The sequence below is a fragment of the Melanotaenia boesemani genome, chromosome 8 (assembly GCF_017639745.1).
Source record: "Melanotaenia boesemani isolate fMelBoe1 chromosome 8, fMelBoe1.pri, whole genome shotgun sequence".
Lineage (NCBI taxonomy): Eukaryota > Metazoa > Chordata > Actinopteri > Atheriniformes > Melanotaeniidae > Melanotaenia > Melanotaenia boesemani.
In genome coordinates, this window is record NC_055689.1 from 24917642 (window position 1) to 24932410 (window position 14769).

A 14769-nucleotide genomic window follows, 5' to 3' on the forward strand; every position below is an offset into this window, starting at 1 on the left:
GGCTGCAGCCTACGGGGATGCTCCGGCTGAAAAGGCTGCAGCCGAGTGAGGTCTGGAGGGGGAGAAGCCAGAATGGCTCCGGCCGCTCTCCCCCTCATGTTGTGCACCGGGTGTGTGTGTGTCGCGACTACCTCCTTTACCACAATGGGTGCTTTAAGTGTTTAGTTGAGTTACGTTTACTTGGTGATTGTTTTAGTGCTGGGCTAGGTTAGTGTTTTATTGTGTTGTGACGACGGTCACTTTAGTTTATGGGCTTGCTGCTTTTGTTTGGTTATAGTTTCCTCACTGAGTTGCGGTCGTGTCTTTGTGTGCACTCGGTGAGTGTTTGGTATAGGTTTTGGTTTGTTTCTTTCTGCAGGTCCGCTAACCCCAGCTCATCTTTATTTTGTTTTACAGGTTGTCCATCACTTTTCACGGGAATTGTAAATAAATGTGCTTTCATTATAATTTACCAACTGTCCACGCCGTGTTTTTTTTTGTTACGCCCTTCCATACCCCTGAGTCGGGTCGTAACAGACTGCCAGGGTCTCCGCCTTTGGCCGCCGCCCAGCTCATACTGCACCCAACCCCTATGGCCCCTCCTGCAAGTGGTGAGCCCATAGGAGGGTGGGCCCATGTCACCCTTTCGGGCTGAGCCCAACCGAGCCCCATGGGCAAAGGCCCGGCCACCAAGCATAGCCTCCGTGCCCCACCTCCAGGCCTGACTCCAGATGGGGTACCCGGTGATCCACATCCGGGCAAGGGAAACCTGGGTCCATGGTTTTGTCATCATCATAGGGGTGTTTAATTCTTTGATTTTTTTTCTGTAGTTCTTAATCTGACCTCTGCTAGGCAGATCTATCCTCCTAACTATACACTAGAATTAATTATGACAGTTATTCTTTAACCTGTAAAAAACTCTACTTTTAAGTACAATAATTATACTTTATACTTTTCAAGCTTATTACTATCGCCTTTGGTTAGTTTTTGCATTTAAAAAAGTAAATCATTTGTCTTCATCTGCCTGTACCTGAGCTTGAATTCATGTCCCTTTCCTCCGAGACACGACTTCATGATGAAACAACATTCGCCAACAAGCATTGTGATTTTTTTGTTTTTGTGGCAAACAATTAACTTGAGATTTCCAGCTGATGTTATGGTCTAGTGTAACTCCATGATACTTTATTTGAAATAAGCTATTTCAACATTTTTTCCAGCCTGAGGCATAATGTGACAGCTGTGTCTTACTTTACACCTTCCATCTGTAAATTCCTCACATTGTCACTTTTATTTCTTGCATTTTATCTGTTTTTTTACTTTAGCTTTTTATCTCTTATTTATTTTTAAAGTTTGTTTCAGGACTATTCAGCACCCCGATGTAATCCTTTTTATTTTTTATGTAAAGCACTTTGAATTTTCTTGTATGTTTAATGTGGTATACAAAGAAACTTGTTTTGCCCTGCCATGCTTGACAGCATCACATCACACACAAGAAACTGGACATCAACTCGTTGGCCGTGTTTGAACGTACACCATGACTGATTCAAAAAAGAAACGCAAGATTACATTATTGGACGACACAAGAAAAACAAAGAGAAAAAGTGACGGAGCATGAGGCAAGACAAGAGACATTGTCGGACTGACTTTTACTTGCTGGTGAGAGCTCAGAAGAAAGACGAGATGCATCCATTCTGTTACTTTGAGTTTAACTTTGGTAAATTGATATAGAAAATGATATAGAAATTGATTGAGCTTATTTACAGCTATGGTGGTGTACATTTCTACTTTTTGTTAATTATTTTCATCCTCTCAAACTGCTGGTTTATATGAACCACAAAGATAATTTACTTAACATCCAAATCATCACATAAGTTCTGAAGTGAAATTTATTTTGAGTTACAGTTTACAGCTTGGAATCAGCATGAATAGCAATAAATGGGTCCTCTTCACTGTTGCTGATGTTGAAGTGGGCACGACCATCCCCACCAACTTGGATCTGCTTCCCAGTGCAACGGCTTCCTTCCTTCTGGCCAGAAATGACATCGCAGTATGTGCCACCAGGCAAGCCAGTGTTCAGGGTCACATCCAGGATGCTGAAAATGAATGCAAGGCACACAATGTTTTAAATAATGTCAGTAGTATCAAAATGAAACTGCATTTAGTTAGAATCTTGCTTTCAACTACCTACTCAAACTACTTGGATATCTATTGAGAGTCAGCCACTGAATAATGGGAGTAACAAACAATAAGATTAAGTATTAGAATAAATGATATTATAGTAAATAGAAATTATCCTACAATCAGTATCTGAACAATAATGTGTTAATGAGATTAAGTTTTCTTTTAAAACGAATAGAACAGAATTTTGGGATGTTTATTCCCATTGGGAAGTCAGTCAGTGCTTTCCCTGTCTGACCCTCAGACGTTACTTCATAGATGACTACAATAAAAACCTCAAAACGCAGACATTAGCCTTGGAATGGTCATCTGAAGATAAGTTTTCCAGCAAAAGATACAATTTTGCTGCATGTTTTGTTTTCAGTTAGAATTGCAATAAAATGACACATTTTATTAGTAGTTTGAAGAAATTGAAGAACATTTCTTCAAAGAGAAAAAAAAGGGGCATTTCTTTATTACAAGATTTAGTTATCCAGAGGAATCATTACCATTTATAAGGCTAACGTGTTGTATTTTGATGTGTCCACATATACAGATACATGCACCTGTAATGAACTTGTACGAATGGTTAATGATATTTTGTAAATTTAAAAATAACATTTTATTAGCAGCATAAAAGTCTTACCTATTGTCATTGTTAAAAACAATGAAACCCCGATTTCCACGTCCAAAGGCAACCTGGTTGCTCTGGTTGTCCCACCAGTTGGCTTGAGGCTGTCCGTTGACCACGTTACGGAAAATGACCATGTTCCTTGAGAGGTGTGACAAAATGAAGATGAATTAAATAGTGAAGATGCAAATAAAATAAAAATCACAATGCCATGTACATAATTTTATGATCCATTAGATCAGTCAGAAAGAAACTGTGCTTTGTAAAGTCAACAATGTCCTCTGTAAACTCACTTAATTTGACGCCATCTGTGCTCACACACCCATCCATCTCCACAAGTCTGATCAGGATTGATGGGAACAGGTTTGGTGGCTCCATTGCTGTTGCTGGGAGGGCCTATCCAGTCATTCTGATCCTGCAAAAATACATACATTTTAGCAGGATTTTAGCAAAAACTGATCCAAACTGTGAACTACTGCACAATCATATTTTGGCATTATTCCTACAGAGGGGTGAACATACTTTTCCATTCACAAAATTGCGATCCCAGCGATAGCTAGACATGACCCGGGTGACTCCGTAAGGGTGGGCCAGCATGTAGCCAACAGCCATCTTGTAGAGTCTGGAGTCCCAGAAAGTAATGATGGATGCACCACCAGCACCGTGACCTCTCTGGTTGTCATGGTTGTCAATAAAGACGAGAGCATTGCCATCAGACATGAAGCCCCATCCCTCTCCCCAGTTCCTGGACACATGAATACAATTTACTAAAACTGAGGAATTCATTGCTTAAACCACACAAGCTGAACAAAATATTAGCTGAACAATGTATGTGTAATTTTTTTTGGATCATTGATTTCCTTCGAGGTAAATTAATTCCCTTAATTAGAAACATGTCTCATTATATTAAAGCATCCAAGCTGAAACACATACTTAGTGTAAGACAGCTTCTCGCCATTCCATTTTCTAAAGACGTCTCCCAGTTTGGCACCATATTTGAACTCAGTTACTCTTCCCAGATGGTAATACTCTTTTGCTGATATGGGCTCACCTCCAAGATCGATGACCTAGTGTACAAACAATACATAAATTATATCAACCAATGTCACTGGAAGTAGTAACTGAATCACATGAGTGATTTGTGAACTGATCAAAATCTGGCTGGTTATCGCAATTGGTAGAGCATCAGTCTCCTTTGTGGGAGACCAAGGATTGAATCCCCCGAAGGGGGAATATTAACACCTTCCAGTTGGGTCTTTAGGCAAGACCCTTAATATTACTGCCTAACCATTGTAAGTCACTTTGGACAAAAGAAAAAAAAATAAACGTTACAAACAAACACTACAAAACCACGGTAGAGGGACAACTAACACAAAGTAATATGTTGTGTAAGTACGTGGAGTAGGTACATGTTATACGTTCATACATACTTATAGTACATACTTATATAAATGTGAGATATGAGACAGTATTTGGTTATTTTTGCACATTTGCAGTATTTCGAATTCCGTATTCAAACTTGCGATCTCTGGTTTTGTTTTCTGATTCATGGTAGTCTTACCTGAACTTACAGGCGATGTCCTTGTCATAATTGGTAGAGCATAAGTCTCTATGTGGGAGACATGGGGATTTCCTACATAGGATCCCCTCAATGCTACTACCTAACCATGGTAAGTCCCTTTGGATAAAACAGCTAAATAAGTGTAATGTAAGTTAGAACTGAATCACATCAGTGATTTGTGAACTGATCAAAATACATACAACTTTTTTTTTTTTTTTTTTTTTTTTTTGGATTAAGAGCAACAATGTCAAATCCAGCTATCCAGCTAAGAAATGTTGAATTTAACAGACATTGACAGTTTATTTATTTGCAGAATGTGGAAGCCAGCATAGGAAGTCCTTTCTTTTCAAATGTTTTTAGGCTTTCTGCTTGAATAGGCTCATAATAGAGTAAGTCATACTTCGAAAGTTTATTTAAAATCAAACTCTGTAATTTCAACAAATAGCTCTTTACTCATTAGACGAGTAGTTTTAGATACTGACTCTGCCTAACCACTTATAAAATTAGTATGTTTTCAGCATTTTAACTAAAACTGTGCTGTGCGTGATTTTCTCGTCGTTCGAGATACTCAAACTGTGACAAAACAATGTAAACTTAAAAAGTCAACTTAAAAAATTACCTCCTGGAAAATGAAGGGTCTGGAACCACTAGGGAACCACTTGGTGTTGAGGTTGTTAAGGCGACGGTAAACATTATCCAGGTCACCAGGCCACATGTGCTTGCAGGCATCCACTCTAAATCCAGCTACGCCCATGTCAATCAGTTTGTTCATGAAGTTGGCCACTTTTCCTCTAACATAATCTTTCTCAAGGGCGAGATCCAAAAGGCCAACCAGACGACAGTCACGCACCTGCAGCAAATAAATAACAATATGTTTCAAAATGTCTATCATAATGGCAATGCTCAAAAGTTCATTTCAACGTTATCATCATCAATCAATCAGATTTCTTAGTGGTATTAATTACCTGATTTACATCACCGTAGTTTTCAATCTCTCCACTGCCGGTCTTGCATTTGTTATCATTGAAGTCCAAGTAGGAAAATGGGACACTTGGAAAATCCTTCTTGGAGGCACTGAACCAGCTTCCACATGAAGAGTGGGTTCCCTCTCCACCACCAGATCCACACATGTGGTTGATGACAGCATCCACATAGATGTTGACCTGTGATCAAACACAGAATATCAGGTGAAATACTTCACTATCTTTCTCTCTTATATGCAAGTTTACATCAGTCTCATATGACAAGAACACATCAAAGCAACACAGCTTTCTTTTTCTTTACTGTAATAATGGCAAGTACAATAAAAAAAAATAAAATGAGTAAAGACAAAAAAGAAATTGTGGCGATGCAGTAACCAAAGCACAATAATCCACCTTGCAGCAACTAAATGCTATGAAAAAAACTGAATATTCCTAAAAGGAATGAAGCTGCTGAATTGTTGCTTCTTTATGAGTTTGTTCTAAAATTTGTTAAATTTTTCAGTTTTGGTAATAACACACGTGTTATTGTAAAAAAATGTGAAACAATAATAGTGTCTGAAAGCATGTAGTGTTGTCAGGTTTGCTACAGATTTACAAGGTGATATCAAGAAGAACAAGGATTTTGATATGTGTCACTAAATCACTGAAACAGTGCAGTTTACCCCAACATTGTTGCATCTGGTGATCATGTCTCTCAGCTCATTCTCACTGCCAGATCTGGAGCACAAATTGTAGCCGATTGGCTGGTATCTCTGCCACCAGGGCCTCCAGGGATTGTCTACCAAAATGTGTTCATTTGGAGGAGAGATCTGAGCAACACAGAGGAAAAACATTACATTAATTATTGCTTTTGAAACAGAAATTGCCTGCAGATAGAACATTGTTGCTAAAAAGCGTTATTGGGGGGGTATGCACTTGAGAAACATTCAGTTTAACCATCATGAGAAGCTTTGTTAAACCCATGGAAATGTGGAGTGATTGTTGAGAAACTCCATCCAGTATTAAGCTGAACATTTGCATTTTTTACATTATCTCTTTGCCTCATTTTTTCAGTAAAATAAAATTAAAAATAATTTAAAAAACAATTAAAAATATAAGTCTGTCTGGGTAGAGCAGAACAGAAATATAAGTAGATTTAAAAAGCACTTTAAAAGGCTCTGAGCATTAGGCAAATCCAACCTAAAAGCATATCAATCCAATTCCATCTACAAGAACAACATATGGTAGAACTCCAACACATGAACTTCTGAAGGGCGGCAGAAGAACACAAAAGGAATGATGCTCGTTCAAATATAACTACAAACTGTGAGGATATCTGTGGGAATATACACATTAGTTTCTTTTTGTAGACAGCTGTACAAAATCATGCATCATTTAAATGCATAAATGACAGTGTTCAGCCATACATACCTGAACACCACCAAAGCCATTGGGACCCAGGTAGCGCTCACACTCTGCAGCGATGTCGGCCCAGCGCCACTCAAACAAGTGGACGATGGCTGTCCTTCCATTCTTGATATTGGGGTTGTGCTGGGCGAGGCTGAGCCCAAACAGGGCGACCAAAATGAACAACTTCATGCTTTCCCTTGATGAGAAAGAAATTGTACAGACTGCTCTGTCATGAGGGTATTTAAAGGTATTCTCTCTCCCCTGGACCAATGAAAGACTTCAAGTTATCTCTGTGGAGTTTAAACAGGTGCTTCTTTCTCACCCAGTCACATCTGCTTATCTGGCCCCGTAGTGACCCTTTTTACAATTAAAAACAAATACAAACACTCACTGTGCCCACACACACAAAAAAAAGTAAAAGTTTATTTGTAGATGAAGGTACATTTTTTTAAACACAGACAAAAGTTTAGAAATAAGCTGTATTAATATTTTATTATGTAATGACCTTTGTTGCTAAATCGGGTTATATTTTATTTTCAAAATATTTTAAATAGATTTTTAATGTCTGAGCTTTTTTGTGTCTAATAGCAAAATTTTAACACAGCTATTTCTGTAATAGTTATGTAGCAATGATATCAATTATATCAGGCTGTCATATTATTTTATTGTTTAAGTATCAAGTTTTTATTAATGTTTAAAAAAGTAAAGATGGTGAATTGTAATAAAAACCACAATTGGGAAAAATTCCCTCAGTATTAAGCCATGTGTGTAAAGGCAGTCAGCATCCAAATATTTGGTCTCAGTTAAAAAAAAAAAAAAGAAGAAGACGTGACCAAACATTCAGTCACATGAATGCCCTGGTGTTTGACAAGTTTCCCTAAATGTTGTATAACTTTGACAACAGTAAGTTTAGTTCTCACCAGAATGGAAAAAGACAGAGTTGCATCAGATTGCTTTGAAATGTTGAAAGTCACAGAATATTATGTGGAAATCTTCATATTGACTACTGATCTAAATTGACTACTTAATCAATTTGATATATATGTCATTAATGCAAAGTGGATTGTTTATAATGAGTTGATTTTTGTAATCTGATTACATATTGTTAACATGAAATCACTTAATACCCTGTATAATTTATAGTACAGATCATTTTCATGCTGTTAATAACACTGCTGCTGATACTAATACTAATATTAATACTATAATGAGTTTGGAAGTTTACGTAAATCTTGCTTTCAACTAATATGTCCAAATGTATTGTTTTGTTCATTACAGTTTAAAATGATTTGTAGACTAACAAAAAAATGTTTTAAAAAAAGTAGGAATTACATGAGTTACATAATATTAGTTTGGCAACTTTGCAACTTATCTGCTTTTAAAAACAGCAATCCAATGCAGATAGTGTCATGTGAATCGGTAGGAAGTTAGATATATTATATAAAACAGTTTTGCAGACATTTTGTTATGAGGGACTTCAGTGCTAAAGTTTTTTTCTATAATCCAAAAAAGAAAAAAAATCTAAAGGAGCTGTACACTAATCAGGTTCCTTTTTAGTTTAGTTTTTATTTTTTTATTCTTTTTTTATAAACAGAAGTTAAAGGAAGGATTAGTATCTTTATTTATTCTAATTATTCATTGTTTTCCTCAGAAAACGTGTGATTCACTCAAATACATTACTGAACTCTACTGAACTTAATTTCAGAATTTTTTTTTTTTTTTTACTCATAACTGTGTCTATTAACACATAATTTTATTTATTATTGCTCAAAATTCTACACTACTGAACTCTACTGTACTTCATTTTATATATGTTTGATGGCACTTATTTTTTTTTTATTTAATTTTTTTTCATTTAACTTGTCCTGTCCAGCATCATAGCAAGCAAAATGATAATCTGGTTGCTCAAATTTGCTCTGCCAAGAGGAGGCCTATGGGTAAGGCTCCTCTTGATAATATGATTCATTTATTTATTTATTTATTTTGAATCACGGAATCTATGTAATCTTGCTGGACCTGACCGGAGGGGACAGAAAAAGATGGAAAATTGCAAAAGAGCAAAAGGGAAAGAAGAAAGGAGACAAAAAGATCACAGACAGAAGGAAACGACCCTTCAATCCACACCATCACCAGACAACAAACTGTTACACCTGTACATGAACACACCAGAAAATTTCCTACAACTTTTACAAAAACATAAACAACAAAAAAAAACAGAGCTGCTTGTCAATAAGAGTTTTTAAATAATAACCAAATCAAAAAGACATATCATGAAAGTAGCGACCAGATACTAACTCACAGGAAAAGTAAAAAAAGAATTATCTCTTAGTATAAAAACCCACTGGACAACTCAGTGACTGTGTCAGCATGCAGAGCATGAGGAATAAGAAGTGATCAGTGATGTGGTGGTGAGTGAGATCGTGCAAATGCGACCACGCCTCTACGGAGGTCAGAGGCAGACCAGGGCAGCCCAGAGACCCGGGCCCTCAGCAGCAGACCCGGAGCACCAACCCAAGCTACCCCACCACGAAGACGACTCCAGCCCCACCCAAAGGGTGGCAGAGGAGAGCCCCAGCAAGAGCCCCCCACGGTCATGGGGCACAGGTCCCAATGGGCCAAGATCGGCAGCCGCCGGCCCCACTAGGGACCGGCCACCCAGGGCAGCCCAAGCGAAGGGCCCAGGGCCCCAGGAGCCTAGAGGCAGCCGCCCCACCCCCCAAAGGCAGAGGGCCAGCAACATGCCAAGGAGGACCAGGCCCCCCCAGACAGCCACCCAGCATTGGCCAGCACACGCCCCAATGTTCCAGCCGCACACCCCGGGAACCAGGGCGCCATCGATCCCCTCCCCCCACCTACTCCAATCTGCACCCCATATAACCCCACATTTACACCCTCCACTGTGTCATACCCACAAGCACTCACCATCACACAGTCACATCACACATAACCACCCACCATGCCCCGTGGGGGACACCCCAGGCGGACCAGAGGACAGCGAGCCCCAAGCATCCCCCCTCAACCCAGCACCCACAGAGCCAGCAGCCCACCAGCACAGCCACCCCGACTGTTTATGTAGTGTGTGTTGTGTGCAATTGAAATTGAGGGGCAGTGACTGCAATGAGCCAGGAGCCGGGCCACCTAAGGTGCCTCCCCCCCCCCCCCCCCCCCCCCCCCCAACAAGTGCACTTAACCCTGCCCCAACCACACACAGAAACACATGCACACACCTATTTCCTTGCACACTCCCGCTCATCCTAACACATACATGCCTCCTCAGCCCCACCCACACAATATAAACACTCACACAGCATACAACCCTCCCACTCTCACTCCCCAGACACACTACCACTCATCCTAGCACATGCATACGCACGCACACAAACATACCCCCACACCCACACAAACATCATCCAACGCATAGACACACACACAACATACAAGTATCCCTGTCTCACACCCCAGCACCTCCCCCTATAGTCCCCCGAATCCCACTCAGCCCTCCTTCAAACCCTTACACCCCTTACCGTACCCTGGGTCCCAGGGCGGCAACCAGACACCAGGGCATGCACCAACCCATACCATGGCAGCACATCCGGGCAGGCCCAGACCCCCGGCACATACGGACCTACCACCCCGGAGGGAGGAGGACCACCCCCAGGCACCAGAGCCCAGAACCTCTGCCCAGCTCGCCCTAGAATAGCCCGGCCCAGGACCGACGCCCACTGACCCAGGCTTCACCAGTGGCCTAACCCCCCCGCCATGAGGTGACTCCAACCGCTGGCCACACAGCCACCGACAGGGCCAGACCCAGAGCCACCCCCATGGCAGAGCAGCCCGGCCCTGCACCACGGGAAACCACAAAGAACCCGCAACCACCAGTTACTCCCGGCCATTTTCCAACCCCCAAAGCAACGAGGTCACAGTCCTCCACCTACACTAAGTGATGGAGCTAAGCACAGGGGACCAGAGGGAATGAGATTCAGCTAAATGATTCTTTGAGGAGACAGACATTGTCTCACTACTGATGTGGTCAGCTAAGAGATTCCTAAACTGCTGAATACACAGATTATTTTTGGTTTTACAGTTCACAAGGATAGTTTTCTTTGCGATACATAATGCTGTCCGTATCATGTGTGCAGAGTTAATTGCCATATTAATGTCACCCAAATCACCTAGTAGACACAGTGCTGGGTTTGCAGGAATATTACATTTAAACCACGTTGACATGTCCAATGATGGTACTTATAACTGTGTGTATTAAAGGGTAATTTTATTTTCATATTCAAAATTCTATCTGTTATTTTAATTTTTTAAGCTGGTAAAATTAACTTTGTATTGATTGCTGCTCATAAGTCAGATATTTTGTGGCAACGCTGATTAATGACTAAATTAAAATTTAAAAACTTCACAGGAAATTTACTTTAAATTTTGCTTTACTGAATACACAGCCGTCCTCCAAACAGCTGTGTTATTGTCTTATGGTTCAGCAAAGACTACTTGTTAACAATCAGAGTAAGACATAATGCTGTCTGCACAGCCAGCCCAGTCTCACTAGACAATATGTAATATGGATTTTACATCTGCCCAGCAAAGCAGCCATATTTTCAGGTTTTAGTACTTACCAACCTCTTGTCAAAACGATGTGCCTAGACCTACCATGCTATCTTACCCTGGTCCACCCCTCCTACAGAGTGTGTCAAACAAACATCTGACCTGCCTTTCTGAGTTTTGTTCCGGGTCACTTCTCTCGGTGAGTCTGTGGGTCACAGGCATGTTAAAGTGAAAAGGCTCTGACACGTCTGTAGTGAAAACAAACACTACTACCCCATCTGTGTGCAGACTGTGTGTTGACATACAAGGATTAAAGGGATAAAAAACTAATATAATAGTGCAGATTTAGTTTCTCACTCATAGTTTAAGCACTTTTATGGCTGTGAACACACTCGGAGTTAATGACACTGCTGCTGGCTGAGCATAGGTACCTCCTGTAGTGCATACATTGTGCTCATTCCTATATTTAACTTAATTAACTAACATAATTTATGGACATATATGCTGCTTCTGTACTCTTATTCAACTACTTTTATTATTTGAGTTCCTCAGAATATACTTTTACACTACAAAGTGGACAAATTTATTTCAGTGCACTTACATGTATATTGGCAGCACATTATAATAATTATAATTATTAGTGTAAAATGTGGGTACTTTTTTTTTTTTTTTAAAGCAGATATGATAAGCAGATGATAATTATTTATACCATTATGTTTAATGACGTGTGCATATTTTTTCATAACAAATTATTTCAAGTTTATTTTTACAAATTCATTATTCAAAGTTGGGTCAATTTGATCTCTTAAGCTCTTTTGGGCAAATACCATAGGAACAATATTTTAAAGGCCACTAGGGGGCAGCAGAAACACAAAGTAAGCACAAAATTTGATTATCATCACCTTTTAGCAAACTTGCTTGAAAACAGTTCATTTACATGTCCAGCTGTTATCGTTGATCTGTATAACTCCTGGGGGAAATGTGTGACTTTTTAGCTGTTTCTTGCTTCATCATGAACAAAGTCAGCTTGTCAATATCTACATTTGTCTCTCATAGGACCCCTTAGCATTTTGTGTTGATTGGGTTTGAGGGGAAAACAGATGTCTGCCTTATTTATTTATTTTTTTATATATAGACAGACAGAACAAAGAAGCAATGAGCTGAAAAACTAAAAAGAAGACTAAAGGTTCAGTTTTAAGTGGTAACATCTCCTCAAGTATACTTGTTCACATAAATACACTGTCATTGGATATAATATTATTATATAAACATTTGTTATGGCCTCTTTAAATGTCCTCTGAATTACTGGCATGAGGTTTCTAACCCTTATGACGTAGCAAGGTGTGGGAGGAGATGTCAGGGAGAGACTTTAGTCTCTGAATTGCTCATATTTTCCCATGGGGCCCCAAAAATTCCAGTCAGACCAAAGTCCTTTCCTGTATGAGCAACACAGGACACACCTCCGGAGGTGATGAAGGGTTTGGGGGGGACAAAGCTTTCTTTCACAGTTCAAGCTTGTAGCCCAGGTGAAGGGAACGAAGCTGGTCATTTGATTCTCGCCGTTTGGTTCTGTCATGGGAAAGTGGAAGAGGCAAGGAGGCAGGCGGGGCCGGGGGCTGGCATGTATGAGGGAAAGAAAAAGGTGAAGGAATGAGGTTAGCAAGTTTAGAGAGATGAGCAAGCAAAGGGAGAACTGTAAAAGAAAGTAAGTAGTGAGAGTGTGGTCTTGCAGGGTAAATAAGGAAAGTGAGAGCAAAGACAGTGCATGAGATGATTAAGGTGTGGCTGTTGGGCAAATAAGGAAGAAGGAAAGAGGAGGGAATGGAAAAAGACAGGAAGATAAATAAAAACATGAAAGAATGAGTCTCATGTACTTTGTCTTCTTACGCAGGACTTTCTCTTAGCCAGATGGATAAGATTTAATACCTGTGGGTAAACAGATGAAGATCTTATGTAAGGACATTAGAGTCAAACAGAGAGCAAGGTTAAATCTAATATCAAACACTCTAAGATGCAGCCTTCTCTGATGTTGGAAATATCGGAATTCACATTATGCTGAATGAAATGGTCTCTAGTGATGATGTAATGAGAGGCATCTCTGCAGTACTGCAAAAATGTATTACCTCTAACCTTGCAATACTCTTTTAATGATTCCAATAATGCAGTTATGTACTTGCAATTGCTTTTTTCTTTGACAGCAATTATGTCACCAAATTTTTTCCTTGTACAGTTTTAAAACTTTCAATAAATGATTTGTTTTTTGGGAACGTTTCAGGTTTCCGCCAGAACTAGGAACATTTGGAAAGAAAAAGTCCTATAATGTGAAATGCACAGACTGTTCCAATGGAAAGTTTCAGCCTAGTATCCTTCTTTCCCTTCTTCTCCCCTTTTTTTTCTGTCATGATGATATGTTGTGCAGATGTTGAGAAAGCTTTCCATCTCACTGCAAAGAATAACAGCAGCAGCGGAAGTCCCCCAGGAGAGCTCCACACTCTGAAACTTGCAAAAACACACGCACTGTCAGACACGTGCACACACGTCTGGGGAACGCGCACAACCAGCTGCAGACATAAACCCGAATCCTTCAGCATTTTTCGACAAGTCATCAAATCAGACACTCTCCGGTTTCTCTGGCACACGTGTGTTCCGTCAGAGGTGTAAAGATGCACAGAACACTTTAATGTTAGGACTTGTAGGAAACATGCACATCCTGAAGTATATTAGCATGTTCCAAAATAATTAATGTCAGTAAATTTTCACTCCACACAGTTGTCATCTGGACTAAACAGGGTTACAAAGAGAGCTGAAAAATATTTTAAATGGAAGCTGATTTCTGTCATGAGGGACTGAGGCCTATCCTTGCTGCTGAGGGGGGAGAAACCCTGGACAGGTTGTCTGTCCATTACAAGACTAACACAGACAACTGTGCACACTCATGCTTCATCAATGAAGAATCATAAGTTAACCTAACATGCACGTCTTTGAACTGCTGGAAGTATTGCCTTTGTACTGTTTTCAATGAATATCTTGACACTGCAGTTATGGAGAGGAGATTTATGAAGTGAGGCCTTAAATATTTTCTATTCCCTTAAGATTATTAATTTTCAAGTTTTTCCTTTTCCCTTTTCCTTTTCCAAAACTCTTTTGGCCTTAAGATGGCTTGGGGATTACAGTATATTTTCTTACAATGGTATTTCTGAATATGATGATCTGACTCTTTAGCCGCTAGCTGATAGTATTGCCCCTGTTTCTGTCCCTGCTAAAGTATTCAAGGTTGGATGTGAATGGCAATATTGGAATATAACTCAAATTCACTCTCTGTCACTTTCAACCTCTCATTTCACAGGTTCCTCACAGCACAAATTACCTGTAAAGACACCCAGAGAAAAAAGACAAGACTGTTTCTATAATCTTCTTGGTCAAACATTCACATTTTGTCAGTGTAATAGGATGAAAAATAAAGTTTTACAGAAACATTTTTTTTGTCTCTTTTAAAAACCCTTAAAATGACACCAAAT

At 39.7% G+C, this 14769-nt stretch overlaps 1 protein-coding gene across 1 annotated transcript; it reads right to left on the reverse strand.

Moving 5' to 3' along the window:
* Window positions 1-1847: 1847 nt before the first annotated feature.
* On the reverse strand, window positions 1848-6909 carry LOC121644813 (alpha-amylase). Its single transcript, XM_041993027.1, has 9 exons — window positions 6722-6909; window positions 5974-6120; window positions 5294-5491; window positions 4948-5178; window positions 3701-3834; window positions 3290-3512; window positions 3061-3182; window positions 2783-2908; window positions 1848-2072 (listed from the first exon to the last, which is right to left on the reverse strand). Exons 1-9 carry the CDS (start codon window positions 6887-6889, stop codon window positions 1883-1885), a joined length of 1539 nt encoding a protein of 512 aa, XP_041848961.1. The 5' UTR covers window positions 6890-6909; the 3' UTR covers window positions 1848-1882.
* Between the last annotated feature and the right edge of the window lie 7860 nt (window positions 6910-14769).